This window comes from Bos grunniens, chromosome 7 (genome assembly GCF_055505025.1).
Source record: "Bos grunniens cultivar Pamir isolate PY7600 chromosome 7, Bosgru_T2T1.0, whole genome shotgun sequence".
Taxonomy (NCBI): Eukaryota; Metazoa; Chordata; class Mammalia; order Artiodactyla; family Bovidae; genus Bos; species Bos grunniens.
In genome coordinates this window covers 89936872-89964849 of record NC_141171.1, presented here as the reverse complement: position 1 = coordinate 89964849, position 27978 = coordinate 89936872, and the positions used below count along the sequence as shown (strand labels likewise).

At 37.8% G+C, this 27978-nt stretch overlaps 1 protein-coding gene, 1 long non-coding RNA gene and 1 pseudogene across 4 annotated transcripts; 2 read left to right on the top strand and 1 right to left on the bottom strand.

Annotated features, from left to right (window-relative positions):
• Positions 1 to 2394: 2394 nt before the first annotated feature.
• Positions 2395 to 19957, top strand: CETN3 (centrin 3). 3 transcript variants are annotated; one of them, XM_086413025.1, is made up of 5 exons: positions 2395 to 2559; positions 4540 to 4675; positions 6474 to 6588; positions 14333 to 14524; positions 19550 to 19957. In XM_086413025.1, the coding sequence occupies exons 1-5, from the start codon at positions 2543 to 2545 to the stop codon at positions 19591 to 19593; spliced, it is 504 nt and encodes a 167-aa protein (XP_086269151.1). In that variant the 5' UTR covers positions 2395 to 2542; the 3' UTR covers positions 19594 to 19957. The 3 variants fall into 3 exon arrangements, with proteins under 3 accessions (XP_086269151.1, XP_086269153.1, XP_086269152.1); XM_086413026.1 differs by lacking the exon at positions 2395 to 2559 and adding an exon at positions 2833 to 2950; XM_086413027.1 differs by lacking the exon at positions 4540 to 4675.
• Positions 10968 to 14316, bottom strand: LOC147369953 (actin-related protein 2/3 complex subunit 1A pseudogene; annotated as a pseudogene).
• Positions 19958 to 20982: 1025 nt separating the features above from the next.
• LOC147369951 (uncharacterized) lies at positions 20983 to 27309 on the top strand. The gene is made up of 2 exons (XR_015168193.1): positions 20983 to 21108; positions 26179 to 27309. It is a non-coding gene; the product is annotated as an uncharacterized LOC147369951 (long non-coding RNA).
• The last annotated feature ends 669 nt before the right edge of the window (positions 27310 to 27978 follow it).

Here is a 27978-nt window from a genome sequence, read left to right as displayed (position 1 = left end):
CTGTTATTTTTTGAAGGGCTATCCTGTAGCTATTAATTCTTAGCTTTACTTCATTATACCATCTCTGCGTGTGTGTTAGTCGCTCAGTCGTGTCTGACTTTTTGCGACACCCATAGACTGTGACCCGCCAGGCTCCTCTGTCCATGGAAATCTCCAGGCAAGAATACTGGAATGGGTTGCCATTTCCTACTCCAGGGGATCTTCTCCGCCAAGGGATCCAACTCAGGTCTCCTGCATTACAGGAGGATGCTTTACTGTCTGAGCTACTATACCATCTTTCAGTTCAGTTGCTCAGTCATGTCTGATTCTTTGCAACCTCATGGACTGCAGCACACCAGGCCTTCCTGTCCATCACCAACTCCTGGAGTTTACTCAAACTCATGTCCATTGAGTCGGTGATGCCATCCAACCATCTCATCCTCTGTCATCCCCTTCTCCTCCTGCCTTCAATCTTTCCCAGCATCAGGGTCTTTTCAAACGAGTCAGTTCTTTGCATCAGGTGCCAAAATATTGGAGTTTCAGCTTCAGCATCAGTCCTTCCAATGAATATTCAGGACTGATCTCCTTTAGGATGGACTGGTTAGATCTCCTTGTTGTCCAAGGGACTCTCAAGAGTCTTCTCCAACACCACAGTTCAAAAGCACCAATTCTTTGGCTCTCAGCTTTCTTTATAGTCCAACTCTCACATCCATTCATGACTACTGGAAAAACCATAGCTTTGTCTAGACAGAACTTTGTTGGCAAAGTAATGTCTCTGCTTCTTGATATGCTTTCTAGGTTGGTCATAACTTTCCTTCCAAGGAGCAAGCGTCTTTTAATTTTATGGCTGCAGTCACCATCTGCAGTAATTTTGGAGCCCCCAGAAATAAAGTCTGTCACTGTTTCCATTGTTTCCCCATCTATTTGCCACAAAGTGATGGAACCAGATGCCATGATCATAGTTTTCTGAATGCTGAGTTTTAAGCCAACTTTTTCGCTCTCCTCTTTCACTTTCGGCAATCTTGATTCCAGCTTGTGTTTCATCCATCCCAGCGTTTCTCATGATGTACTCTGCATATAAGTTAAATAAGTCAGGTGACAATATATAGCCTTGACGTACTCCTTTCCTGATTTGGTACCAGTCTGTTGTTTCATGTCCAGTTCTAACTGTTGCTTCTTGACCTGTATACAGATTTCTCAGGAGGCAGGTGAGGTGGTCTGGTATTTCCATCTCTTTCAGAATTTTCCACAGTTTGTTGTGATCCACACAGTCAAAGGCTTTGGCAGTCAATAAAGCGGAATTGAATGTTTTTACCATCTTTACTTACCCAAATTTAGCTCATCTTTCTAGGCTTAACATATATGCCATCTCCTTCAAGAAGTCTTTCTTATACCTTCTGTGTTCTCTCTCTTCTCTAAACGTGTACATGTATCTCTTTATATTTATGTCACAGTTTTATATATTAATACCTTCCCTCTTCCGTTACTGGACACCTAGTCTCTGGCTATTTCATTCCTTTTTGAGATTTGCAGTTTAGCTCAGTAGTTTGTGATTTTTCACAGCAAGATTCCATTCAATGCGACAAATCTTTACTGAGCAGAGGCATCAGACATTTACAACGCATCAGACATTGTTTTAGGCACTAGGAATAGTGTTAAATGAAGGATATAAGCCTTTTAAGATTAGTAGGAGAGATGAACAGGTAAAGATACTAAATGTCCAAGTGAGCTTTAAGAGACTTCGTTTGGTGGTGAAGATAACATCATGAGTATAAGCAGCTTACAGCACTCGAAAATAAAGGACAAAAACGAACAAACCCGTTCAAAGGAAGAACAGGGGAGCAAATGGCCCTTTAGGTACAGCTTCAACCGTAAATAGCCTAATAATCCAACCCAGTGATTATCAAAATATAATCCACAGTATCTGCTTCAGAATCATTTGAAGTTTGTATAAAAAAATGCAGATTCACACCTACTAGAAATCAGAATGAGTGATATTTAAATCTGCGTTTTAAATACACTCCCCCAGGTACTCAAACCATCCAAAAATGTACAATACAGTAGAGTCAAGTTTCGCAGACACCGTTCGAAAGCCGCTCCCTCCTTCTAGCCGGAGGACAGCCTGCGGCATATCTCATCCCTTCCCTTTCCGCCGGGTCTCCGGACCCTGGGCCACACGCCACAGGCTTTCCGGTCAGAGGCATAGCTCAGCTACCTCCCACCTGAGTGCAGCGAACACTCAGCTTCTCAAAGGATTGGGGGTGGGCGGAAAGCAACAGGCCAATCTAAAGGGTGAGAGGCGTAGCAGGGGATGCCGGCAGGGAGATCTATTTGATTGACGTGAAATGTGCCCAATGAGAGCAGAGGACAAGTGACGCTTTCGCCTCAATGGGCAGGACGTTAGCGATTTCAACCAATCCAGATCAGGAGTGTCTTGCTTTGTGGGAGGTTTTTGAGACCGCTGAGAGTCGTTGGCGTCTGTCGAACGGCCTGTGGAAGTCTTGCTGCTTTGGGTAGGGGGTTAAAATCGTTCTCGAGAGGAACGTCTCAGTCCGAAGACAAAATGAGTTTAGCTCTGAGGTCGGTAATGAGGAGGCGGCAAATGCACTCTACACCTCGCAGCGGGCCCCAGGGCGGTTGTGTGTGGAAGGGAAGCAGCTGGAGGCCGAAGCGAGAAAGGGAATGCAGTTTGGGACAAGGGACGGGATCCTTGGTCAAAGTTCCCGGGCCCAGACCTCCTCCCCTTGGCGGCCCTGGTGAGCTCCGCACTTTAGCTGAGGCGGTCATTTCTGTCAGGGCACTGGCTTTAGACCGCCAAAAAGCCGGGCTGTGGTAGTCTTGAGGAGGCAGGGAAATATCGCGAGGTTTCAATGCGCGGTGTTTATGCGAGAAACCGGGAAACCAGGCCTTGTAGCATCCCTTAATTCAGTGCCTTGTCCACGGCTCCCACCTCAGCCGACCTCCTGCTAACGTGCGTGCTCAGTCGTTTCAGTCGTGTCAGACTCTGCGACCCTATGGGCTGTAGCCCGCCAGGCTCCTCTGGGTGTGGGTTTCTCCAGGCAAGAGTACTGGAGAGGATTGCCCTGCTTTCCTCCAGGGGATCTTCCACACCTGCGTCTTCTGCATTGCAGGCATATTCTTTACCCACTGAGCCACCTGGGAAGCCCCCTACTAACATATATACCCGTAAATTTTGGAAATAACGCAAAACCTCTGCTCTTTCTCCTGGGGCCCTGCAAAAGGGTATAATCAGAGGCTCCTTTTAGTGATTTTAGTTGGTAATCTCTTAGATTTCCTAAATTTTCTCATTTTACCTTTCATTCGTTTCCAGCCTCTAACTCACTGTTTGTTGCTCCCTCTCCCAACCACAGCTAGAAGTTTTACCGTAAAAGTGTTTATGTAGTTAAGCTTCAGTAAAAAGGAAGCGAGTTCTGAAGAGGGATAATCGTGGTAACCTTGAATGAGATCTACTGTCGGTGGGTTGTGAACTTTTGTCCGGTCAGAATCTTGGGAAGAGAATAACCCCCGGAGTTTCCAAGCTTGTGTGAATTCAGGTCTCTTGTGAAAGAAAGAGCTTTATCATAACCTCATTTGGTCATTTCCTAGTCATCTCTTGCCTTTTTAGAGTAGATTTCAGAGAATAAAAGTCAACTGGTTTTTACATTTTTAAAGTTTATAGAATTCTTGTTTCAAAACTTGTACAAGTGTTGTAAGCCCCATTTGAAAATTTGGAACGCTTATATTGGCACCTCTTAAGAAATACATTTCTAGATTTTAAAGTAAATTACTTTTTTTACTTTAAGTTTTTTCAGAATTTGTGAGAAACTGTCTAAATGTATATGCTGAGATTTACAAGACAATTGACTCTTCACCTTATGTATAAATAAAATACCACAAATATTAAGTACTTTTTTGGTGTTTGATATTCGTGGTATGCTTACGTTCATTATTTTGGCTGATTTGTTAATATCAATGGGAGAAATTACAAAAAAGTGCCAGTTTAAAATGTGTAGTTTAACAGTGCCAAAATAGCTTGTAAATTAATTGATGAATTAGACTTTTTTTGCAATACTATTGATAATTCTAAGCACTATAAAAGTAAACCTAATATATAGAGATCAATTGTGAATTGAATTCTTTTTTTTAAACAGTCTATATTGTAGAATGATGAGAATAAGTATGGGTGTTATGTTTTTTGTTGGGGTTTCTGACAGAACTTTCTTTTTCACACTTCTTGTTTCTTCCACAGTAATATTAGTGGGAATAAATACAAAGCTAGGAAGGAGGAAAAGCTAGGTCCTCATTTCTTTTAATAACCTTTTAAAACTGTAAAACTTTTCAGTTTTAGGGAGGTATAAATTTAAAGCAGCTTAGTGGAATGAGCAGGGTTTTGACTCATGTTAGGAAATTTCTTTATGTTTTTACAAAATACTTTTTAGAAATTTAAAACATTATTCATTGGCTAATTTTTTGGTTGCATTTTTGGAATTTTATCATTTAGAAGCATATGACAATAGGATTAAGGTGGACTAAACAGACTTTCTTCTTATCATTTCATAGAAATGACCTTGTAGTAGACAAAACAAAGAGGAAAAAAAGAAGAGAACTCTCTGAAGAACAGAAACAAGAAATTAAAGATGCTTTTGAACTATTTGACACAGACAAAGATGAAGCAATAGATTATCATGAATTAAAGGTAATACACTTAAAATATATCTTTTCTATTAAAATGTTTTGCATTTTTGTCTGCTGATTAAAAATGCATTTCTAAATATTTTAATTGAACTGGTTTTGGAAATGTAAACCATTTTAAACATTTACTGTTAAGTGCTATAATATAGTTGAGTAGTACTTGTATCTTTTTAGAAACTCCCTTTCACATGGTAAAATGAATAATATTTTAAATGTAAAAATATATTCCTGTAGAGGGGCTTATTTTTCATTCACATAGTTAAAATATTTGAAACTGTAGGATTTAAACAGTTCTAACCATATTCCTCTTCCCATTGTGTGTTTTTTTCCTTTTTTTGTGACTCATTCATTTCTCAGATTGAGGCAGTGTTATTTGTTTTTTAATTTAAACATGTTAGTAACAGTCTCAACCTATTTTCTCTTATTCAAATGATATAAGTGGTGTCTGGTGTTGATGCAGTGCTAGTGGGGAAAAATATCAGTTTTAAGTTTTAGAATTTTTTATAAAGAATCAAGGGGAAATTGATGTTTAAGATAGTTTGGATCTTAAACTCAGCACAATGAGAGAGGTAGTATCCTTGTGGCTCTTTAGCTTACTTTTCCCTCTGTTTTAGTTACCTAGCTTTGATCAGTTCTTCCTTTATAATGGGCTTCCCTTGTGGCTCAGCTGGTAAAGAATCCGCCTGCAGTGCTGGAGATCTGGGTTTGATCCCTGTGTTGGAAATATCCCCCTGGAGAAGGAAAGGCTACTCACTCCAGTATTCTGGCCTAGAGAATGCCATGGACTGTATAGTCCATGGGATCGAAAAGAGTCGGACACGACTGAGCGACTTTGACTTCACTTCACTTTACTTCCTTTATAATGTCTCTTCTATTTGTGGCCATTCTTATTATCTTGGTTTGTGGTTTTTTGTATCTGGAACTTCCTACATGGTTTCTCCATTTCCTGTACACTATCATTAGATTCATCTTTCTAAAATTCTTTCATCATGTTATTCATTGCTCATAAATGCTTAGTGGCTCCTCATTGTACACTAGATTGAGTTCAGATTTTTTTCATTTGCATTGAATGCCTCCTACACTTTTACTACCACATACTTTTCTCATTTGCTAACTGCTTTTTTTCCACCTGCTCTTTCCCCATTCAGGTAAGGTAAAGTGCTCTGTTCACTGTGTTCAAGCCTGTTGTGTATTTCTTTGTGTGTTTTAGTACTAGTCATTCTTTTCTAAATGCCCTTCTACTCCACTTCATCCAACTTGTATCTCTCCAGTAAGACTTCTTTAATAATAACATCTCTTCTTCTTTGTTACTATTAACTAGATCTTTTCTTTCTCTAAGTTTGGGATTGTGACTACTTACTTGATAGCAGTAAGTAGTTGATAACTTACTTGATAACTAATCATGTTGAGTAATTCTTATTTTAATTTTTTAATCTCTTCTGTTGTATAACTTTTAATATTTATGCTATGCCTTTTTTAAAAATTTGGTTGTTAATCCTTTGAGAAAAAAATAACTTGTTAAAATTATCTGTGCAGTAAAGTCAATACATTGTACAATGTATTCTATAAACACTCATTGATTAGTTTGTCATATTAAAAAAGGAATACATAAAAATGAAAAGAAATGCCATTTAATTTTATTAATGAAGAAAAACTATCACTGTTATTTTAGAGACAAAACATGTGAAAGAATATGCTTTACTGATATGTTGTCATCTTTTAAGTTTTAAGAACTGAAGAATTGGAATTCACTTATTTTGTAAAAATTTTTTATAATTTGCTTTTCCCTTTTAATCCAAAAGGTGGCAATGAGAGCCTTGGGGTTTGATGTAAAAAAAGCTGATGTACTGAAGATTCTTAAAGATTATGACAGAGAAGCCACTGGGAAAATAACCTTTGAGGATTTCAATGAAGTTGGTGTGTATTTTTACAGTTTTGTAAACACTGTTTTACAAAAGTCTTTGTAATCAACAGTTGTTAGGAAATTATCTGGATACTATCAGTATTTCTAAAATTCTCTGGGTTATGGAATTTTGTCATTGAACATTGCTATATAATGTACATCTTATTTTTGGTGTTCTTTTTGGGGTGCTCTTTCTTTTTTGCTAATTTTCAAAGAAAAGATTTGTAGCTTCACTGTAAATGAGATTTATCATTTTGTCTTTTGCTTTGTTCTGAAGATTTTAACCAAGCAACTGTTGTGTTGCTTGTTACGGGAAGATGTCTTTCTACGTAATGGGTACCTATATTATGTGATAAAACTAAGAATGGTCGAGAAATTATTTTCTTATAGGAAAAGATAAGATTTGGTGTATTTTTGTTTAGAAAATATTTCCCAAGACTATCCAAATATGTGATTTTCATTGGCACGGTGGGAGAAGAAGAAATTGGTAGCAGTATCTACCAAACTACTATATCTAAAGATATGGTATCTTTAGCCATGTATGAAGTACATGCCTTCAGGTTGACAAAGCATATGAGCGGGGCTGCATACTGTAGATGACCTTGAGCTCAATGAATAAAGTCATCTCTTTAAAGTCACTGGTGGGGAGAAGATTGTAGTAAGGGTGGCAGTTGCTAGACTGGGAGCAGAAGAAAACATTTTAGAACGACCAGCTGGGTCATAATCTAAGCATATTATTATTATTTTTAATGTCTATTCAAATCCTTTGTTCATTTTAAAAATATTTAATTTATTTATTTGGTTGTGTTGGATCTTAGTTGTGGCATATGGATTTTTCATTGTAGTACATAGACACTCTTATTGTGTCACTTGGGCTGAGTAGTTGCAGTGTGTGGGCTTTATGCTCTGCAGCCTATGGGATCTTAGTTCCTGGATCGAACGCATGTCCTCAGCATTGCAAGGAAGATTCTTAACCATGGGATCACCAGGGAAATCCTTCTAATATCCTAATATTTAGTTAGTAATAATATCCTAATAATCCTAAATTATAATATCCTAAATAATATCCTAAATAATAATAGTATCCTAATCCTAAATATTTAGTTAGTTTTTGATATTCTAAGAATCTAGGAAAATTCAGCTACACACAGACATATACAAAGAAACCTTTAAGTATTCAACAAGAAGTAATATGAGAAAGAAAAGGAATAGCAATTAGTACGTGTGGAAAAAAATAGATTTGTATCGTTAGTAATTTTTTTCAAATCTGAAAATTTGAACCCAAAGCGAGGAAGAGGGAAATTAAAGGAAAAAATCTAGAAGACAAAAAAAGCACCACAGAGAAGATCTCCAATTAATAGATGATTATTTGGAAAGGAGCCTGTCCCTTTGGAGAGCATCTTCTTTTTTTTCTCTAATTTGTAGAATTTACTTGAGAAGAGGAATAGTGCCATTTCATTTTCCCAGTATTGAAGCTTTTGGGGTTTATGATTTTAGCAAAAGTTTTAACTGCTGCTACTGCTAAGTCATGTCAGTGGTGTCCAACTCTGTGTGACCCCATAGACGGCAGCCCACTGGTCTCCGTCCGTCCCTGGGATTCTCCAGGCAAGAACACTGGAGTGGGTTGCCATTTCCTTCTCCAATGCATGAAAGTGAAAAGTGAAAGGGAAGTCGCTCAGTCATGTCCAACTCTTAGTGACCCCATGGACTGCAGCCTACCAGGCTCCTCCGTCCATGGGATTTCCAGGCAAGAGTACTGGAGTGGGGTGCCATTGCCTTCTCCGAAAGTTTCAACTAGATTGTTTATAGAAACAAGGTTCAGGATACAATAGGAATGATACTACTAGGAAAGAGCTATACTTCAAATAAATTTGGTCCAGTGTAGTGGTTTAGCATGGACATTTTGGAATCAGATTGCCTGGGTTTAGATCCTGGTTTTGCCACCTGCTAGCTGTGTAACTTGGTCATTTTACTTCTCTCTGCCTCATTTTCAGCTATAAAATGGGAATGGTTGTACTATCTCATAGGGTTCTTAGGAATAAATAAGTTAAAAATATGTGAAGTGTTTAACAAAAGAGCCTTAGTATATAGTAAGTTCAATTGAAAGTGAAAGTTGGTAAGTTGTGTCTGACTCTTTGAGACCCCGTGGACTATCTAGTCCATGGAATTCTCCAGGCCAGGAGAGAACTAAGGAGGAGATAGCCTTTTCCTTCTCTAGGGGATCTTCCCAACCCAGGGATCAAGCCCAGGTCTCCCGGGCACTGCCGACAGATTCTTTACCAGCTGAGCCAATTAAGTGTTTGTTATTACTTAAAAAATTAGTCTTTGTTTTAATGGCTTGAAAATGTGATATATGTGTATTGTTGAAGCATAAAAAGTATTCTACTCCATGTATTTGTATTTTTCTCATTACCTTTTCCTGTGTATGTTGACGCTCAGTTGTGTCTTACTCTTTGTGACCCCATGTACTGTAGCCCGCTAGACTCCTCTGTCCAAGGGCTTCTCTTGGCAAGAATAGTGTAGTGGGGTGCCGTTTCCTCCTTCAGGGGATCTTCCTAACCCAGGGATTGAACTGGCGTCTCTTGTGTCTCCTGCATTGGCAGGCAAATTCTTTACCACTAGTGCCACCTGGTTGTAGGTTATTTTAAGCACTATATGAGTGAGAGTGAGTGAAGTCGCTCAGTCGTGTCCGACTCTGCGACCCCATGGACTGTAGCCCACCAGGCTCCTCCGTCCATGGGATTCTCCAGGCAAGAATACTGGACTGGGTTGCCATTTCCTTCTCCAGGGGATCTTCCTGACCCAGGGATCGAACCCAGGTCTCCCAGATTGCAGGCAGACGCTTTAACCTCTGAGCCACCAGGGAAGCCCTAAGCACTATATAATTGCCTCTAATAATTTTATAAAACACATTATTTCATCTTAAGTGGATACAGTTTTAAAATTTTGATTTTATTAGCAGCTGAAGCCAGAGTCCTATGTCATCTCTACCTTTCCTGATCCTCCATCTCTTCTGTGTTTCTAATAGAGCAGAAATACTGGGTTCCTTCTAGAATAAATGTTCATGAATAAACTTCACCCTGACTTTCAAAGATCAACCTTTTCACAGGCTCAGCACATACTTTAGCTATCCTCAGGCCACTTATTATCAACTGTCAGATAAAATTTTATTACTGTTTGGGAATAGTTAAGAACCATGTTTTCTCTTCATTTTTTGATTATTTTAAAATAATGACTGACCACAGATGAATATATGTTTTACATGCTGTGCTGTGCTTGGTTGCTCAGTCGTATCTGACTCTTTATGACACCATGGAGTATAGCCCGCCAGGCTCCTCTGTCTATGGGGATTCTCCAGGCAACCCACATGCCCTCCTCCAGGGGATCTTCCCACCCCAGGGATCGAACCCAGTTTGGGACAAATTACTCTGAATCAGAATAGACCCAGGAATTGAATCCTGCAATGATTCCTGGGTTGAGAAGATCTGCTGGAGAAGGGATAAGCTACCCACTCCAATATTCTTGGGCTTCCCTTGTGGCTCAGCTGGTAAAGCATCTGCCTGCAATGTGGGAGATCTGGGTTCCATCCCTGGGCTGGAAAGATCCCCTGGAGAAGGGAAAGGCTACCCACTCCAGTCTTCTGGCCTGGAGAATTCCATGGTCTGTATAGCCCATGGGGTCTAAAAGAGTCGGATGCGACTTTCACTTCACTACGTCGTATTTACAACTATTTACATAGCATTTACATTGTATTAGATATTGTAAGTAGTCCAGAGATGTTTTAAAGTATACAGGGGTATGTGCATAGGTTATATGCAAATACTACCCATTCCAGATGTTGAAATCTGAGGAAAGTCCTGGAACCAGTCTCCCATGGATACCATAGAAACTGAGGGACAACTGTAATAGATTTTCTGTGCTGAGGGTGGTGAAAGTGAAAAGAAAAGGGATGTAGTTAAGAGTAAAAAAGTTAGTAACCTCAGTAATCTAGGATATGACTGCTTGGGTTTAAAGTTTTAATGTGATGTTTTCTAATTTGCTGTATTAAGTGATTTTTTAAAACATATTCAGTGTTTTTACTTAATTTTTTTAGCAGACGATTTATATACCTCCCCAGCCCTTCCTTTAAGTTAGTCTTGACAATTTTCCATAATAAACTACTTAAAGAGAAACTTTGGTCAAGAATGGAATGAAGTCACAAAACAAAAAAACCCATGAAACAAAACTCAATCTCTGCTGCTTTTAAAAAGCCAACGCTTTCACTAGTTATACTCACACAAAACACAGAACAAGGTTTGCGCCGTGTGTGTCTTCAGTGTTTCCTGGCAGTGGCTCTCCTCGGATGCAAATGGTGGAGCTGCCCCACGCATCCTGCGTGGAAGTCTGCTCATCTTCATATTATCCGAAGGGTCTGGCTGGAAGATTCTAAGGTCTTAAAATCCCAAATGGTCATGCCTCTGTCAGTGCCATTAGTGCAAAATTTGCAACAATCTTGGTTGTCCACCTCATAAATAGAGACTTGAGTGATGCTGTTCTGGTGCAGTGTCTCCAGGGCCGTGTTGCGGTCCTCAATCACAGCCCGCTTGTCCATATTGTGTTGGATGCTCTGTTTGGGGATGTCCAGCTTGGTGACGAAGGTCAAGCAGCTGTGATTGTTCTTGTTAAAGAGCATGGGGCAGCAGTCATGGCCAGCAGCCACGATGCTGTTCTCTGAGACAAACGACACACTCAGGAGGGGCAGGAACTCCACCTTTAGGGTTGAGACTTGCATGCTTTTTGAGGCGTTGGCAGTGGACACAGTGCTGTTGTGGCTGACCCAAGCCAGGCGGCTGCCGCTGGCGGAGAAGCTGAGCCCGTGTGCCCTGCCTCCATACTCTGACATCAGCTGACTGAAAAGCATTTTGCCACCCCAGGGCGTACTGGCTGGCTTCTCATCCACTTCTTTAATGTAGGTAGAAAGCACTCTTCATTGAAGTCACAGGATCCCACTGCCAGCAAAACGTTGTTGGGATGCCAGTCCAAGCTGAGGACCGTGGAGCGGGTGGGCTTTTTAACGTGCTTGCTCACACACCAGTCATTTTCAGACTCGAAGTACCAAACAAAGATGAGTCATGCCCTGCTGCCCATGGCGAATCTGTTCTCACTTGATGAAAGTGGCTGCATGGTTAGTTCTCAGGATCACCAGGGTTAGCTTCCAGACACCATCTTTCTGACTCCAGATGTAGGTATTGCGGTGGGCCCCGCAAGTGATGGTATGGTCACCCTTGGGAGCCCAGTCGGGACCTGTGATGTGTCCATTGTGCTCCTTGAGTTCCTGAACTTTCACCCAGTGGCCCCCGTCCTTCTTATAGATGTGGACTTTGTGATTATTTGGGCTAAAGGCGCTTTGGGTATGATCCGTGTTCTAGGCATGAAAGGTGATTGGCTATAGTAAAAACTGATGCAGGGGTATTGTTCTTAGTGTTTTTGAAGCATAGAAAGCTGGGATCGGGGACCTCTGGACGGGCTTGGAGTATTGAATTCGTGGACTCTGGTCAGTGCATGCTCATAGACTCTGGTGGGCACGAGTAGAGGACCCTTAAGTGATTTTTACAATGTATAAGATCTAACTATTTTGAGTGAGTACATTTCTGATAGTATAATTAAGTCATTTGAAAATAGAGTTACATGGACAGAAATTTGTGAAATAGATTCAACCCACCTTTACTGCCTTTCTGTTGATTTATTTTCATTGAAAAAAATATATGTTATAATTCTACTTTGTAGAGCAAGAATAGAACATGAAGGCATGGAGGGGAGTCATCATGAAGTTAAAATGTGTTAGCTGTCCAGAATGATGGGTATTTATACTTCCAAAGAAAAGTTGCATTCTAAGGCAAAGTATTGATAAAAGATTCTATAGATACACAAGTCTGAAGTAACTAACACAATTAAAGCACCATTGGGATAGGAATTTATACATCTTGGAACCCCATCTGTTCCCCAGATCACCCTGTTGCTTCTTTAAGTACATTAATATTTTCAGCAAGCTGCTTTTTTGGTTCACCTGTCATGTAAATTATTTAATTGGTGAAGAAAATTTCTTAACACTTTTTTTTTTTCCTTGTCCTGCTTTTTTGTTGGGACTAAATTCAAAATAAGTTGAGTATGAGCCATAAAGTTAAGTGTGGTATTTTATTTTGGTGTTATGGCTGTATATATGCCAACTCCTTTTTAACTGAATATTTATGAGCTTTGATGATTTGCATACTTAGAGTAATATACTTCAATTAGTTACTTGGAAGACTTTTGTATAAAATTAATGGATAAAAGAAAATTATTGTAGAGGAAAAAAAGAAAATTATTGAATATATGTGTAGATGATTTAACATTATCTTGAATAGGTGCTTATTCTAAAGCTCATTCAACCAGATATGATGCAGACAGCAGCATAGCAACAGTTTGTGGGGGACTTGAATTGTATTTTTCTTTTGGGTGCATTAAATATTCCAGTGTTTTCCGTCTGTAAGCCTTTGCAAAGTTTTAATGATTCTGTAAACCTCACAGGATGGAGTTATTTTTAATGGCACAGTGAAAATCATAAATGGCTCTTGTTGTAGTGGTAGATTAACATGTAGAATTACTTCAAAGATTTTTACTTTGATATTTTCAGAATTTTATCTAGTAACTTAAAAAGTTTTATACCACAGATTAAAAAGTTTTGTTGTTGTGGCTATTGATTAAAGACTGTGGTTTTATGAAAATATTAAGCTCACTCTTATTATATATTGTTAAATTTAATATATTAAATAATTGTTACTATTGAGGCCTGAAATTGCTCACATTTAATTTTAATTTAGCTGTCTGATAGTTACTATCTTGCTGAACAGAATGGATTTGACTTTAGAGAGATCTCCTTTCCAGACTTTTTTATTCTTACTACAATCAGATTCTATCCTTTTAGGAACTTCTTTTGAGAAACCAAGGGGTTCTTCTAAGTTATGAAGATACGAGCAGAATTTTCATATACTATCTGAAATTGTGTCTTTATTAATGGTGACAGTTAATTTTGTAAATTTGTTAGGGAAATTTGTTTTTAAGTTGTGTTAAATTTGGAGAACAATCAGTATTACTATTAAGTTTAGCCAGCAAACAATTTTTAGTTGGTTTTGATTGTTCTGTTGGTATGTCATCTCTACAACTAGGTTACGAACTCCCAGACTTGTGTGCTTGATATCAATGGAACCTAGTACAGTTCTTAATAGTAGACCTTAAATAAATATGGTATAAATATAGTTTTCAAAAATTTGCTTCTGTGTAATATAATTATGCTTACTCTTAAAATAGAATATTATTGTTTAGTCACAAGTTGTGTTTGACTCTTTTGCGACCCCATGGACTGTAATGTACCAGGCTCCATTGTCTACAGGATTTCCCAGGCAAGAATACTGTAGTGGGTTGCCATTTCCTTCACTGAGGATCTTCCTGGCCCAGGCTTCGAACCCATGTCTTCTGCTTGTCAGGCAGATCCTTTACCATTGAGCCACGTGGGAAGCCATATAATAGGATAAATTGTAGATAATGTGAAGGTTAAATTCTAAAATATGGATTTGGCTTTTCTGATTTTAGGTTTTATCTCAGGGATTTTGTACTTTGGTTTGGCGTTTTTATTGCCAAACTACTTTCACAGTTTTAATTCTCATCTAATAATTAGTTGATTTTACAAATGAATGCCTTTGTGACTGTGAAGGTTTACTTTTCATCTCTCTTTAACTATAGTGACAGACTGGATATTGGAAAGAGATCCACATGAAGAAATACTGAAGGCGTTTAAACTATTTGATGATGATGATTCTGGTAAAATAAGCTTGAGGAATTTGCGACGTGTTGCCAGAGAATTGGGTGAAAACATGAGTGATGAAGAACTTCGGGCTATGATAGAAGAATTTGATAAAGATGGTGATGGAGAAAGTAAGTTTTGAGTAAAACATATATTCCAAATATTCCTACTTGTACACATAAGTAATTTTTTTTTAAACCAAATGATTTTCAAGACCCTTTGCAAACTGTCCCTTTATTTAGTGTAAATGTTGTTCATTCTGTAATGGGCTTTTTGCATAAGTATCACACATACTTGGCTTGAAATGAAGCAGACCTTTAAAACTAACTGTACAGGTTATAATATGAGGTTCCACACTTCAAGAAAGTATTGAAGTGTGGAACTTCATATTATATTTCTTTGAGGGTGAAATATCTCCAAAATTTCAGCCTCTCAGTAAATTTCATCCTTTAATGCTTTCTTTCTCAACCTTTATGCATGTCTTAAGTTTGAGTCTTCCCTTCAAATATTTTGAAGTTTTATTTCTTTATTTACTGCTGCTGTCCTAATTCAGGCCCTAATTTCTTTGTTGGAATTTTATAATATCATAGCTTCATTCATTATTTCCTTGAATGCCTGCTGGTACACAGTTCTGTGTGCTGACCAGTGCTGCCCAATAAGAGGCTGATGTTGTCCCTGCTCTTGCTGACTTAGAGTCTCTTGTAGCCTCCTAATTGCCTCCTCTATGCCTCTAAGCCTCTGTTTTCATCCTAATATCATTCTTTTCCTAAAATGCAAGTTTGGTGATGTCATTTTCATATTCAGACACTTATGATTCTTTGCCTATATGAGATCTGTCCTACAACAGCTATCTCGTTTTATTTTCCACTGTATTCTTCCTCTTTTTACTCTAACCCTCACTACTTATATAGTATACATACTTTGACAGAATATATTCCATCCTGTCCTTTTATGCTGTGCCTTTCATCATGCTGTTCTTTAATCTAATTGCCAGGTTCTGTCTGCGAAAATGTTAGTCGTTATCTCAGGTTCATCTTAAACTCCCCAAAGCCTCCCTCATTGATCTCTATTTGTAAATGATGAGATTTCCATTGAGGGCCCATTTAGCGAAACAATCTTTTTTGACCTTTTATACATTGCCTTCTGTTAGTTATATACATATGTGTCTTCTCAATTATATTGTGAGCCACTGAAGAGCAGTATGGAATCATACAGTGCAAAAAGCCTGAGGCTTTGGAATCATACAGGCCTGGATTTGAATTGAATCTCTACCACTTACTTAGTAGCTCTGTAATTTTGTGCAGGTTGTTACATTTCTGAGTCTCAGTTTTCCTATTTACAAAAATCAACTTTAATACCTTTCAAGGTGGTTATGATTATGAAATGGAGATAATTGAACATGCCTAGCATTAAGTGTAAACTTGTTTTCCTTTTTTTTTTTCTTTTTCATATTTATATTCTCCTGCGTTTTCTTGAACGTGATGAGTACTGTGATGTTTATAGACTTAAGTAGTGAGCAGGAGTGTGTGTTACAGTAGATATATGTTGCTATAGTACCAACTATTCATTTTTACATGAATATATATATTTATATGTATATACGTATATTTATATAACCTTGGAAATACTGGGATGCTTCAATAAGGAGGTAAGATAGTAGCAACTGGTTATCAATACAGATTTGTAGATTGTTAGAATTGTGCATTATTATGCTTTCCCATTATATTTATGTGACTGTTACTGAGCATTATACAACTTTTCTGGGGCTTTCCGGTTAGCTCAGCGGTAAAGAATCTGCCTGCAATGCAGGAGGCTTGGGTTTGATCCTTGGGTCGGAAAGATCCTCTGGAGGAGGGGATGGCAACTCACTTCAGTATTCTTGCCTGGAGAATCCCATAGTCAGAGAAGCCTGGTGGGCTACAGTCTATAGGGTCGCAAAGAGTTGGACACTACTGAAGTGACTTAGCATACATGCATACAACTTTTCTATTTTTAGTACTAGCTCTTTGAAGAGAATCAACATAATTAATTATATTTTAAAACAGAGATGATTGAAACTTGAGAAAATTTAAATGACTTCTTAAGCTCTAACTCTAATATTTGGATTTATAATCCACTGCCTTCATAGTTAAAAAATGTTTGTGTCTTCCCTAGCTGTTGATTATTACTCTGAGTTAGCTTTAAATGCGGAGAAGGCAATGGCACCCCACTCCAGTACTCTTGCCTGGAAAATCCCATGGATGGAGGAGCCTGGTAGGCTGCAGTCCATGGGGTCGCTAAGAGTCGGACATGACTGAGCGACTTCACTTTCCCTTTTCAGTTTCATGCATTGGAGAAGGAAATGGCAACCCACTCCAGTGTTCTTGCCTGGAGAATCCCAGGGACGGGGGAGCCTGGTGGGCTGCCGTCTCTGGGGTCGAACAGAGTCGGACATGACTGAAGCGACTTAGCAGCAGCAGCAGCAGCTTTAAATGAGTTCCTTTATGTAACATACTCTCTTCAGTGGTAGAGAGAATCTTGGTATATCTGTTTCATACTCCTGCTACTAATGTGTCAAAAGACCAGAGGTATTATACAGTATTATACGGGTAAAACAGTTTGTTTTACCTGTACTAGGTACAGGATTGCTTCTCTAAATAAAGCTCTGGTAATGATATAGAAAGACTCCTTCCCAAGATATATAAACTAAAACACAATAAATCTTTTTGAAAAACAGTAGCAACATTAAAAAACTCCAAGTGGACCATCTTCTAAATAATTATGAATGTTAACATTTGAAGTGAAGTGAAGTTGGTCAGTCATGTCTGACTCTTTACGACCTTATAGACTGTAGCCCGCCAGGCTCCTCCATCAATGGGATTTTTCCAGGCAAGAATACTGGAGTGGGTTGCCATTTTTTTCTCCAGGGGATCTTCCCAACCCAGGGATCAAACCTGGGTCTCCTACATTGCAGACAGACTCTTTACCATCTGAGCCATCAGGAAATCCCTTTAACATTTATTTAGTACTTAATATATTTTATATTCTGTGCTTATAATGTTACCTTGTGGATTATGTCACTTAATTTTCATAATAGCTTTTGTGAAGTAAATACATTGTTTTACATATTTATGCTTAGGATAGATGAATATATAGATGGGGAAACTAAAGCTCTGAGAGTTTAATAACCTATTCAAGGTTATCACAACACAGCAGAGTGAGATTTAAACTCAAATCTCCATAATGACAAAGAATATGCTTTTAACCATAGTACTGTATTGCCTCTTATGCTATAAAGTAAAATATTAGTTTTCTATGTTTATAGAGTTTTTTAAGTTACATATTATTATAGGAAGCAATGTGTTAGTAAAGTATTCAACTGGCACTTCAGATGTTAAAATTTGTTATTTCCCCTCTGAAGCCAGATAGTCTCTAAGGTAATTAATCTACTTAATTTCCCTGAAATTTTTTAATTTTAATAAAATGTAATAAGATTTACCCTATAAAATGACTGATGAAAATTTTGTTTGAAAAGGTAGTGTACAAAAAAATGAAGTGGCATATTTGTTTGATTCAATATATAGTTTATCAAATGCTTATTTTAAGGTAGGCATTATGTTAGAATTATTAAATAAAGGAACTTGATATAAGATACGATTGATAGAGAAGGTTATAAAACCAAATGTATGAAGGCATCATCGATCCTCCTAATTGTCTGAAAGTCTTACTGATAACAAAGTGAAGTGAAATGAAGTTGCTCAGTGTGTGAAGTGAAGTGAAGTCGCTCAGTTGTGTCCAATTCTTTGTGACCCCATGGACTGTAGCCTGCCAGGTTCCTCTGTCCATGGAACTCAACAGGCAAGAATACTAGAGTGGGTTGCCATGTCCTTTTCCAGGGGATCTTCCCAACTCAGGAATGGAACCCAGGTTTGTCCTGCAGACAGATTCTTTACTGTCTGAGCCAGCTTTTAAGTTTACTTTTTTGGACTTAAACATTTTGTTTTTAGATATGGAATTATGGAATAGTTTAAAATACTTTTGAAATGCTCCAGTGTTTTGTTTTAGAACTCCATGATGCTTGATTTGAAATTTGAGTATTGAGATTTTACAAATTGAGAGAAAAAGTTTGAGGTTAAGTTTTCTTTCTTAAAGTAAGAAAACATAAGTACTTTTCAGATTTTGAATATTTTAATTATGGCTCTGTTATGCTGTTAAAATGATGTTAGTCAAATCATTCTAAGGCCACTTTCCTTGTGTTGTTTTCCTTAAAAATATACTCTTGTTTGCTGTTTTGGTCTAGATGCCTGATTCTAGATTTTTCTAAATCAGGGGTTCTTAAAAGAAGGTGCATATCGATGAAATTGTTCAAAGTTTTAATATATTTTGATTATGTTTTATAACTAGAGAGGGAAAGGGGTAATAGCTGTCATAAGATACTGAAGCGTATTCCTTTAACTGCAAAGGTGAAAAATCAATACTGCAGTTTATAAAATCATTGAAAGTATTTTGAGTTTTGTATTATAGGTTTTGTATTCTGTTCCACTGTCTGTCATACTGTGTTGTAGATGTTTAATATTGAATGCATGAATTGGTTGTTCTTTCTCAGGTTCTGAGCAACTCATTCTTCTTAATTCCTTATAGCTTTTTGTTGCACTGTTTTTTCTTTAACTATGTTTCAGTTTTGTTTTCTTTTAAACAGAGGCTTTTATGTCTGTAAAAGTTCCAAAAACAAGTTGACATTTTTTCTATTTTCATCCTTCATAATTCTAATTTACATGTATGATATATTTAAGCTTATTTATTCAGAAAGTGTTTGTTAAATGAACTAGTGGAATAAAGATTATCAAGAGAGCTTAACCATCTAAGAAATTTAAAATAACAAGCTTTTAAAACTATTTTATTGTGTGTGTAAATGATTATGATGGGTTTTTTGTAACTTGGATACTTTAGTTAATATTATAGAATATTTATGTTTATTATATTTTATATATTTTTGTATTCATGAAATTCAATTTAATGTATTCAATTTGCTACAAAGAAGTAAAAGCAAAATACTATGTCTTGGTTTATTAAGAATTTTGTATAATATAAAATTTAAAAATACTTAGTGTAAAATAGTAAAAGTGTTCTCTGAAAAAAATGTGTATTTCTGACTTACATTTTCTTTCTTATCACAGTAAATCAAGAGGAATTCATTGCTATTATGACTGGTGACATTTAAAGAATTACAAGGATAAACACTAAGAATGTTGCAGTTGTCATCTTATATTCTATTTTTGTGCCTGGAGCTGTGTTAAAAAAAAAAAAAAATCTTAGTTTGTTTTTCCGAAAGGACCAAAAATAAGCATCTTATGTATTCATATTTTACTACTGTTAAGTTTCTTTATATGAATAGTATTGTTAGTACTCTAATAGTTTAGCTTTGTATTTTATAGTATAGCTTTTATATATAAAGTTAAAACGTTGAATCACGTGGTACACATTTTTTGAAGGTTTTTTATTTAGCATTCGTAGTCACTTTTGTTTTGGTGCATATGTTTTTCAGACTTTCTTTAATAAAATGTTTATTTTTTAGTGTATTAAAATTTGGTACATTTTGTTTTATTTTGATTCCAAATGTCTGTTAATTCTCAAGAGTATCTTTCTTAAATCTTTTCTCTTTACACTATTGGTTTCAGAAACAAAAATTGACATACAGATTTTAATATAATAGTACATTTTTCATTACAAGTTTGATATTTGATGTTTCGGTACAAAATGATGACTCAATATAGGCATAATTCCTTTTTCATGAGTCTTTCAGTTTGGAGGGAAAAAGTATTGTGCATATAGATTCATTTATCCTCATGTATTATGTTCCATAATACTTTTGGTGTCAACGTAAGTTATGACAGTTAAATCTGGATATTTCCATCTTAAACTAATTGAATACAGTTTGAATCATCTAACTTCTTGACAAAGTGAAAGATGTAAATTTTGGAATTTTGATCTCTTAAGATAATTATCACTCAATTAAACGTCACAGTGGTGAAAATAGGAAACTGTGAGTCACAGAAATCATGTAAGGCTCTGTTTTACTGCATAAAGGAACATTCAGTGATTTGCCAAGAAGCAGTGGTGGCAGATTTTCCAGGTATTGGTGGGTTCTTCTTCCTTATAGAAGGGTATGTTGGGGGAAGACACCTGGTAATGGGAGATAGGTCATAGACAAATGGAATTTATACCCATCTTTCACTAATTACCTGTTCCTGGTGGTAGGAAGAAAGTTTGGTTCAGTGGTGTTTAGGTTCTTGTTTTAAATTTAAAGGAAAGTAATAATTTGAGGCACTCTAAATGTGAGCCTCTTAGAATACTACAGAAAGAATTATCCACTAGGAACTTAGCAAAAAAAATCAGTAAAGAATAATAGTGGTGATATTTCAGGTAATTATCTAGAAAGCAAGTTAATTGTTCACCATATTAAAATTTAATTTTGAATTTGAAATCAATTGTTCATAGTAGTATAGTGTAGGGATCACAAAGAGCTGGACATGACTGAGTGTCCAGTATCTAGGGCAACAAATAGACTGTGAAATTAAAAAAATTGTATCATAGTGATGAATATGCCTTCCTTGTCTCAATCACAAAATATGTTGATTTCCAGGAAGTTGAAGAATAAAGAAAATGCAGAGTAGAGCACGAACATACAGCAAGGCTTGCTAGTCTTCTACCACTGTATTGGAATAGATAACCCAAGGTACTTTTTGTCATGTACAGAGATTCTTCTTTAGTCTTAATATAAATACTTTCTCCTTGGGATGCCAGCATTTTCTTTTGAAACTGTGGCTTGAGGGGAAGAGTGCTCACCTCAGTTCTTTGTTTGTGAAAGCTTTCTCTTACAGTTCGGAAAAGGCAATGGCATCCCACTCCAGTACTCTTGCCTGGGAAATCCCATGGACGGAGGAGCCTGGTAGGCTCCAGTCCTTGGTGTCGCTAAGAGTTGGGGACGACTGAGAGACTTCATTTTCACTTTTCACTTTCATGCATTGGAGAAGGAAATGGCAACCCACTCCAGTATTCTTGCCTGGAGAATCCCAGGGACAGAGGGTAAAGTTTTTTCCAGTGTCAATAACTGTAGAGTCCAAAGGCTTATAAAATTAACTAGTAGAGGGGGCAATAAGAAGACAGGAGTGAATTTGCTTTACAAAAGGAAGTGGAGGTGAGTATTAGTCATTTATTATTATAGTTATATTGATTATGCAATGACATTTCATGATGTAAGAAAATAACTTTCTTGTTAAACTTAAGCTGGTGCGTTTGCTGCTCTGGTGTCCTGGTAAGCTTTGATAGTTTGCAATTTTTCAGCTAAGATCTTTTTTTTTATATGTAAGCCAACAAAGCCTACTTTCTTAAGAAGTTATGTGCCTCTCAACAGTTCCTAGATTAGGGTCTGGTGGTAGGTAGTTGCGATGGGGAGGAAATCAGAAATATATTTATTATGCACTTAATATGTGATGCATAATGCTTATTTAATAGTTTATTGCAGGAAATTCATATAGCATTTCTAATGGAACACTTTAAAATTTAGTTGATGTGCCAGTGTTAATGGCCTTGCATTAGCAAACACTATGATGAGTGGACTATCCAGTTGGGTTGCTTATTTCCTCAACTCCCTAAGCCATCTATCTGACAATAATCGCTGAATGTAAATCCTCTTGGGAATTGCTAGTGACGTGTTTTACCCTGAAGATGATTTTTAATGTTCTGAAGACCAACGTGAAGATGGCAAAATAGTTTTAAAAAATCATTTAAAATATATAATTAAATTTAACTTATGTAGGTATTATATAAAGATAATATAGAAAGTAACAGCAAAAATTCTTTTTTTGTGTTAAAATTGCCAGTTCCATTCCCATTCCTCTCAATAGTATCAGTATCAGTTAGACTTCAGACATCAAGAAGAGCACAACTGGATATTTTAACAGAGTGTAGTATAGAGTGGACTCCCCTGGTGGCTCAGTACCACTGAGAATCGGCCTGCAATGCAGGAGACGCAGGTTTGATCCCTGGGTCGTGAAAGATCCCCTGCAGAAGGAAATGGAACCCACAGCAGTATTCTTGCCTGGCAAATCCCATGGACAGAAGAGCGTGGCGGGCTGCAGTCCTAGGGTCATGAGAGAGTCCCACCAGGACTTATCGACTAAAACCGGCAAATACCGGAAATAAGTTAAATTGGTGCTGCTGCTGCTGCTGTGAAGTCGCTTCAGTCGTGTCCGACTCTGTGCGACCCCAGAGACGGAAGCCCACCAGGCTGTCCCGTCCCTGGGATTCTCCAGGCAAGAACACTGGAGTGGGTTGCCACTGGTGCTAGAGAACCGAAAAAAATCAGAAAAGGAACACTGAGATAGCTGAGGGTAAAGGTGGTGGTTCTTGGAAACTAGAAGTTTGGAGGAGAGGTCCTGCAGAGCAGGGACTCAGAGCTGCCTGAGGAGGAGGGCACTGGTAGGGGATTGATGAGGCTGGTTTGGGAAATCTCCAGAAAAAGCTGGCGAGTGGAACCAGGTGATGCTCCTGAAATGAAGACCTGTTGCCTTGGAGATGTTGACAGGAACTCCAGGCAAACAGGAAATGTTAAGAGCCTTTCCTCCTCCTGTCTTCCTTTATTCTTCTAGTTCTCTTTTTGCATGCATGTGTGCCAAGTCACTTCAGTTGTATCTGACTCTTTGCGACCCCCTGGACTGTAGCCCTCCAGGGCCTCTATCCATGGGGATTCTCCAGGCAAGAATTCTGGAGTGGATTGCCATGCCCTCCTTCAGGAATTGTCCTGACCCAGGGATTGAACCCCCATCTCTTACATATCCTGCATTGGCAGTAGGGTTCTTTACTACTAGTGCCATCTGGGAAGCCCCAGTTCAGTTTTTAGTGGAGCTTAAAAAAATTCAGCTGGCAAAGGGAAAATGTCATTTACACAGACCTAACCTCCAGTATTATACATTTGAGTATAGAATATGACTTGGGGGTGTGTGGGGAAAAAGTTTAGTAACAAACACAATTGACCATCTATTTTATGATCTGAACCAGGTTACTTGAGAGTGAAGGGGCTTAGGGGGAGATTATTATTTATATCGGGACAACAGGTGTAACTCAGAACTAGTCTAGGCAAATTAGGACATACTGTCACCTTTTATCTGGGACTAGTATCCATTGTTATTTTGGAGAAGATTCTTTCATCCTGTTTCGTTTGCACTTACATGAGATTATAGAAATAGTTTTTTTTTTTTTTTTTCCCACATGAATATTCTATCCATTGTGCAGCTAAGTTTTATAAAGGAAATGTCTTTAAAAATTTAGTAACTTGGACTTCCCTGTGGTCCAGTGGTTAAGACCGTGCTGCCAATACTGGGCATGGGTTGATGCCTACTCGGGGAGCTAAAATCCCACATACCTTGAGGTGTAGCCAAAAGATTAAAAAGAAAACAGTAAAAATTAGTAAATTAAGTGCTATTGTGTTCCAGGCACACAGAGGTATTTATATAGATTATGTATTTTAATCTTAATAACTTGGGATAGATACTGTTGAGTGGCTTTTGTTTTACATACACAAAACTCAAAGCTTAGAGGGCTTAAGTAACTTGTTCAAGGTAATGCTTTAGTTTTAGTTGCTAAGTTGTGTCCGACTCTTTGCAGCCCCAAAGAGGCTCCTGCCAGGCTCCTCTGTCTGTGGGATTTTCCAGGCAAGAATACTGGAGTGGCTTGCCATTTCCTTCTCCATAGGATCTCCCTGACCCAGGGATCAAACCCCAGTCTCCTGCATTGCAGGCAGATTCTTTACCAATTGAGATACCAGTGAAGCCCTTCAAGGTAATAAGAATTGGAATTTGCTCCTAAGCGTTCTGACTCCAGAGTCTGCTCATAGCCACTAGATTATCCGCCTACAATGATGTTTATAAACTATCTCAAGGTACAAATGATCAAACTTTTAAACCCTTCTCCAGGGGATCTATCATGGATGACCTCCTTAATTGTAACAGCTGGTTAATGATTTGTGTTTCATTAGAGAAGCTATCTTTCCTTAGAGAACATGTATTTTGCTTGTGTTGAAAACTGAGGCATTTAAAGTCCTTGCCAACCTGGTAAACTTAACCATACTTTAAGCAAAATCAACATTTTTCTTTTTCATTTCCTATTAAGGTAAACATGTTCAATTAAATCTGAAATAGCTGGCCAAAACTAAACTTTCCAGGAGACTTTCTCTATGTCAGTCCTGCTGAGAGATAATTATTGCTAATCTAACTCCTACGAGATGATGTGATGTTTTTCAGCATTAGCAATAAAAACAAAATAACTCCCTCAAAGGGGGAAAAAGAAAAAAAAAAAGGGAAGATTTAGATTGTAAGGATGTTTTTTATGAGAGAAAACTTTGTTCAAATCTAATTGGCTAGTTTCACTGCTTAGCAAAGATTAAAAGAAATAAAATAGGAAAGATTTTTTAAAAACTAGAAAACATATGTTGTAAATACCTTTTTTGGTTTGGGGAAAAATTAAATCAGATTATACTTGTGAAGATGTTTTGTGAATTGCAAGTTTTATTAAAATATAAATTGCTATAGAACTAGACAGGTACTACAGTTAGAATTGCTGATCTGTGGGGCCAAGTGACTTGTAGTTCTATAGTCTGGTCCTAGAACATCTGGGATCTCCAAGTCCCCTAAAGGACTCTCAGGTGTACCCAGACCCATGTAGCTAGAAGATTGGTAGGGGGAAAATTTTTAAACCTGCATTTGTTTCTTTGACATGTTAATAAGCAGATGAGTAAGCCCAGTGTTTAGTCCATTTGAAGGAAGTATGTTCTTAGGGAACTTGGTATATAAAAGTAGAGAATTATATAAATAATATACTGTTTATGTTTGGTCAAAATAGTAATTATGTTAAAATGTTTCCGTTTGGTTGAAATAAGCTTAAAATTGTAACAATTTCTATTTCTACTCTTGGAGAAGGAAATGGCAATCTACTCCAGTGTTCTTACCTGGAGAATCCCAGGGACAGGGGAGCCTGGTGGGCTTCCGTCTATGGGATCACACAGAGTCAGACATGACTGAAATGACTTAGCAGCAGCAGCAGCATATTTCTACTCAAGTTATTATTGTCAAAAGATTTTTTTAAAAAATTGTTGTAAAAAGCTAATCTTAATTTCCTGGCAGCTATGAGGGTCTTCATTTCTAAAGGATTAATTCATGAGAAAAAAAGATAGGCAAATTTTTTTCTTAGAGAGTTCTTTGTTTCTATTTTATTGATAATTTATATCTCATCTTTTTCCAAAGAGAGATTTATAGCAAATGTCTCCAGCACAAATACAATAAGATTATTAAATTAGAAATAATAGATTACAAACCAGATGAAATGAAGAAGACACAAATCAAAGTCAACTTTAGTTATTCAGTATTAATTTGAAAGAGTTTTAAAATTAACTGGCTAGCAGAGACCGGGGACAAGGCTAATCTTCCCATCACAAATAGCTGCTTTTTACCGCTGTACTCTCCTTCCTTTTGCCTCCTTGGGATTAGAGAAGTGCTGAGTTAACTGAGAACCATCTCTGGTTAAAGTGGGGGTGAGACCTACAGCAGCCCCTCATTCTCCAGTGTGTGCACGCTAAGTCGCTTCAGTCGTGTCCGACTCTGTGCCACCCTATGGGCTGTAGGCCGCCAGGCTCTTCTGTCCATGGGGATTCCCCAGGCAAGGATACTGGCGTGGGTTGCCATGCCCTTCTCCAGGGAATCTTCCTAATCCAGGGCTTGAACCTCATCTCTTGTGTCTCCTGTATTGGCAGGCAGGTTCTTTACCACTAGCGCCACCTGGGAAGCCCATTCTCCAGTACATGTCCCCAACTCCTGGCACTATAGGGAAGGGAAAATACTGGACTCCTGCTGTGCCTTCGTGTGGTGAATCTACAGCCTAGTTAAGCTGGGCCTACATAACCAAGATACTTGTCCCAGGAATCCAGACGAAGGTAAAAGGTGAGGGCCAATATTTTTTTTTTTTTAAGCTGGATTTGGAATATGAGTTACTGTGTCAAAATAGAAGTTTCAGAAGTGCGAATTAATGCACAGACTCGTTACTGAATGACATATCCCGTATACTACTTTCTACAGTATAGAAACATGAAATTAAATGTATGGCCCAATATCTTAAAACATGGCTCAGGATTCTGATTAATTGGGCATTGAGGAATACAGTAACCACTTCAATTGATGCTTAGCCTCAAGGAAACCAGAGGTTTAGGAGTGGTATGGGAGAAGTTTGCAAGAGTTGTAGGGAAAGGATGGGTGGCTGAGAGACACTGATGGCAAAGGACTGCTCAATAGTTATTGGCCTGTGCATTTACTGTCAGATCTTGAATGTTCTAGGACCTCTAGGGTATGGAAAACAATCTCATCTACGATTCTGTTTTTGTCCTGGGACTGATTCTGTTTGACCTCAGTTTTCAAAAGAGCGTAGAATGGAATCTAAATTCCATACTGTTCTAAGGTGACTGTGGCTGGGCATCCACTGATGGAATTGAATGGGAACACATGGTTCTGGTTCCTTCCATTTCATTCATTCATAGAAGTCAACACACTTCTCCCATTTTGTATCACTTAGGGTATCATCCCATTCATCTAAAAATTAAAAGTATAAAAAATTAAAAGCACTTCAATTTGGTAATATTCTTGTGATTTTTCAATGAACAGTGATTGTGCTTTTGTGTGTAAGGAGCTGTTTGCCTTGTATACATTAATAGATATAGACCAATAAAAGGAGTCATTAGCTTGGTTCTTGTAATCTATGAGTCTAGCTTTTTAAAGCTTCATCTTGTTACATATTCAGCTTTGTTAATCTCTATTAATGAAATCTTATGTTTTGAGATTGTTCTTTTTAGGGGGAGTTGGGTTTGGATTCTTCTAATTTTGAATGTGTTTAGAACAAATTTACATGTAGTGTAACTGACAGTAAATTCACAGGCCTTCTGACTTCTTAATCAGCCAATTCTTCTCTTAAACTAACTGTCCCTATGCATTTCTTCAAGTTCAGTTCAGTTCAGTCACTCAGTCGTGTCTGACTCTTTGTGACCTCATGAACCTCAGCATGCCAGGCCCCCCTGTGCATCACCAACTCCTGGAGTCCACCCAAACCCATGTCCATTGAGTCAGTGATGCCACCCAACCATCTCATCCCCTGTCGTCCCCTTCTCCTCCTGCCCTCAATCTTTCCCAGCATCAGGGTCTTTTCAAATGAATCAGCTCTTTGCATCACGTGGCCAAAGTACTGGAGTTTCACCTTCAACGTCAGTCCTTCCAATGAACACCCAGGACTGATCTTTAGGATGGACTGGTTGGATCTCCTTGCATTCCAAGGGACTCTCAAGAGTCTTCTTCAACACCAGAATTCAAAAGCATCAATTCTTCTGTGCTCAGCTTTCTTTATAGTCCAACTCTCACATCCATATGTGACCACTGGAAAAAACATAGCCTGACTAGACCGACCTTTGTTGACAAAGTAATGTCTCTGCTTTTTAATATGCTATTCTAAGTTGGTCATAACTTTACTTCCAAGGAGTAAGCGTCTTTTAATTTCATGGCTGCAGTCACCA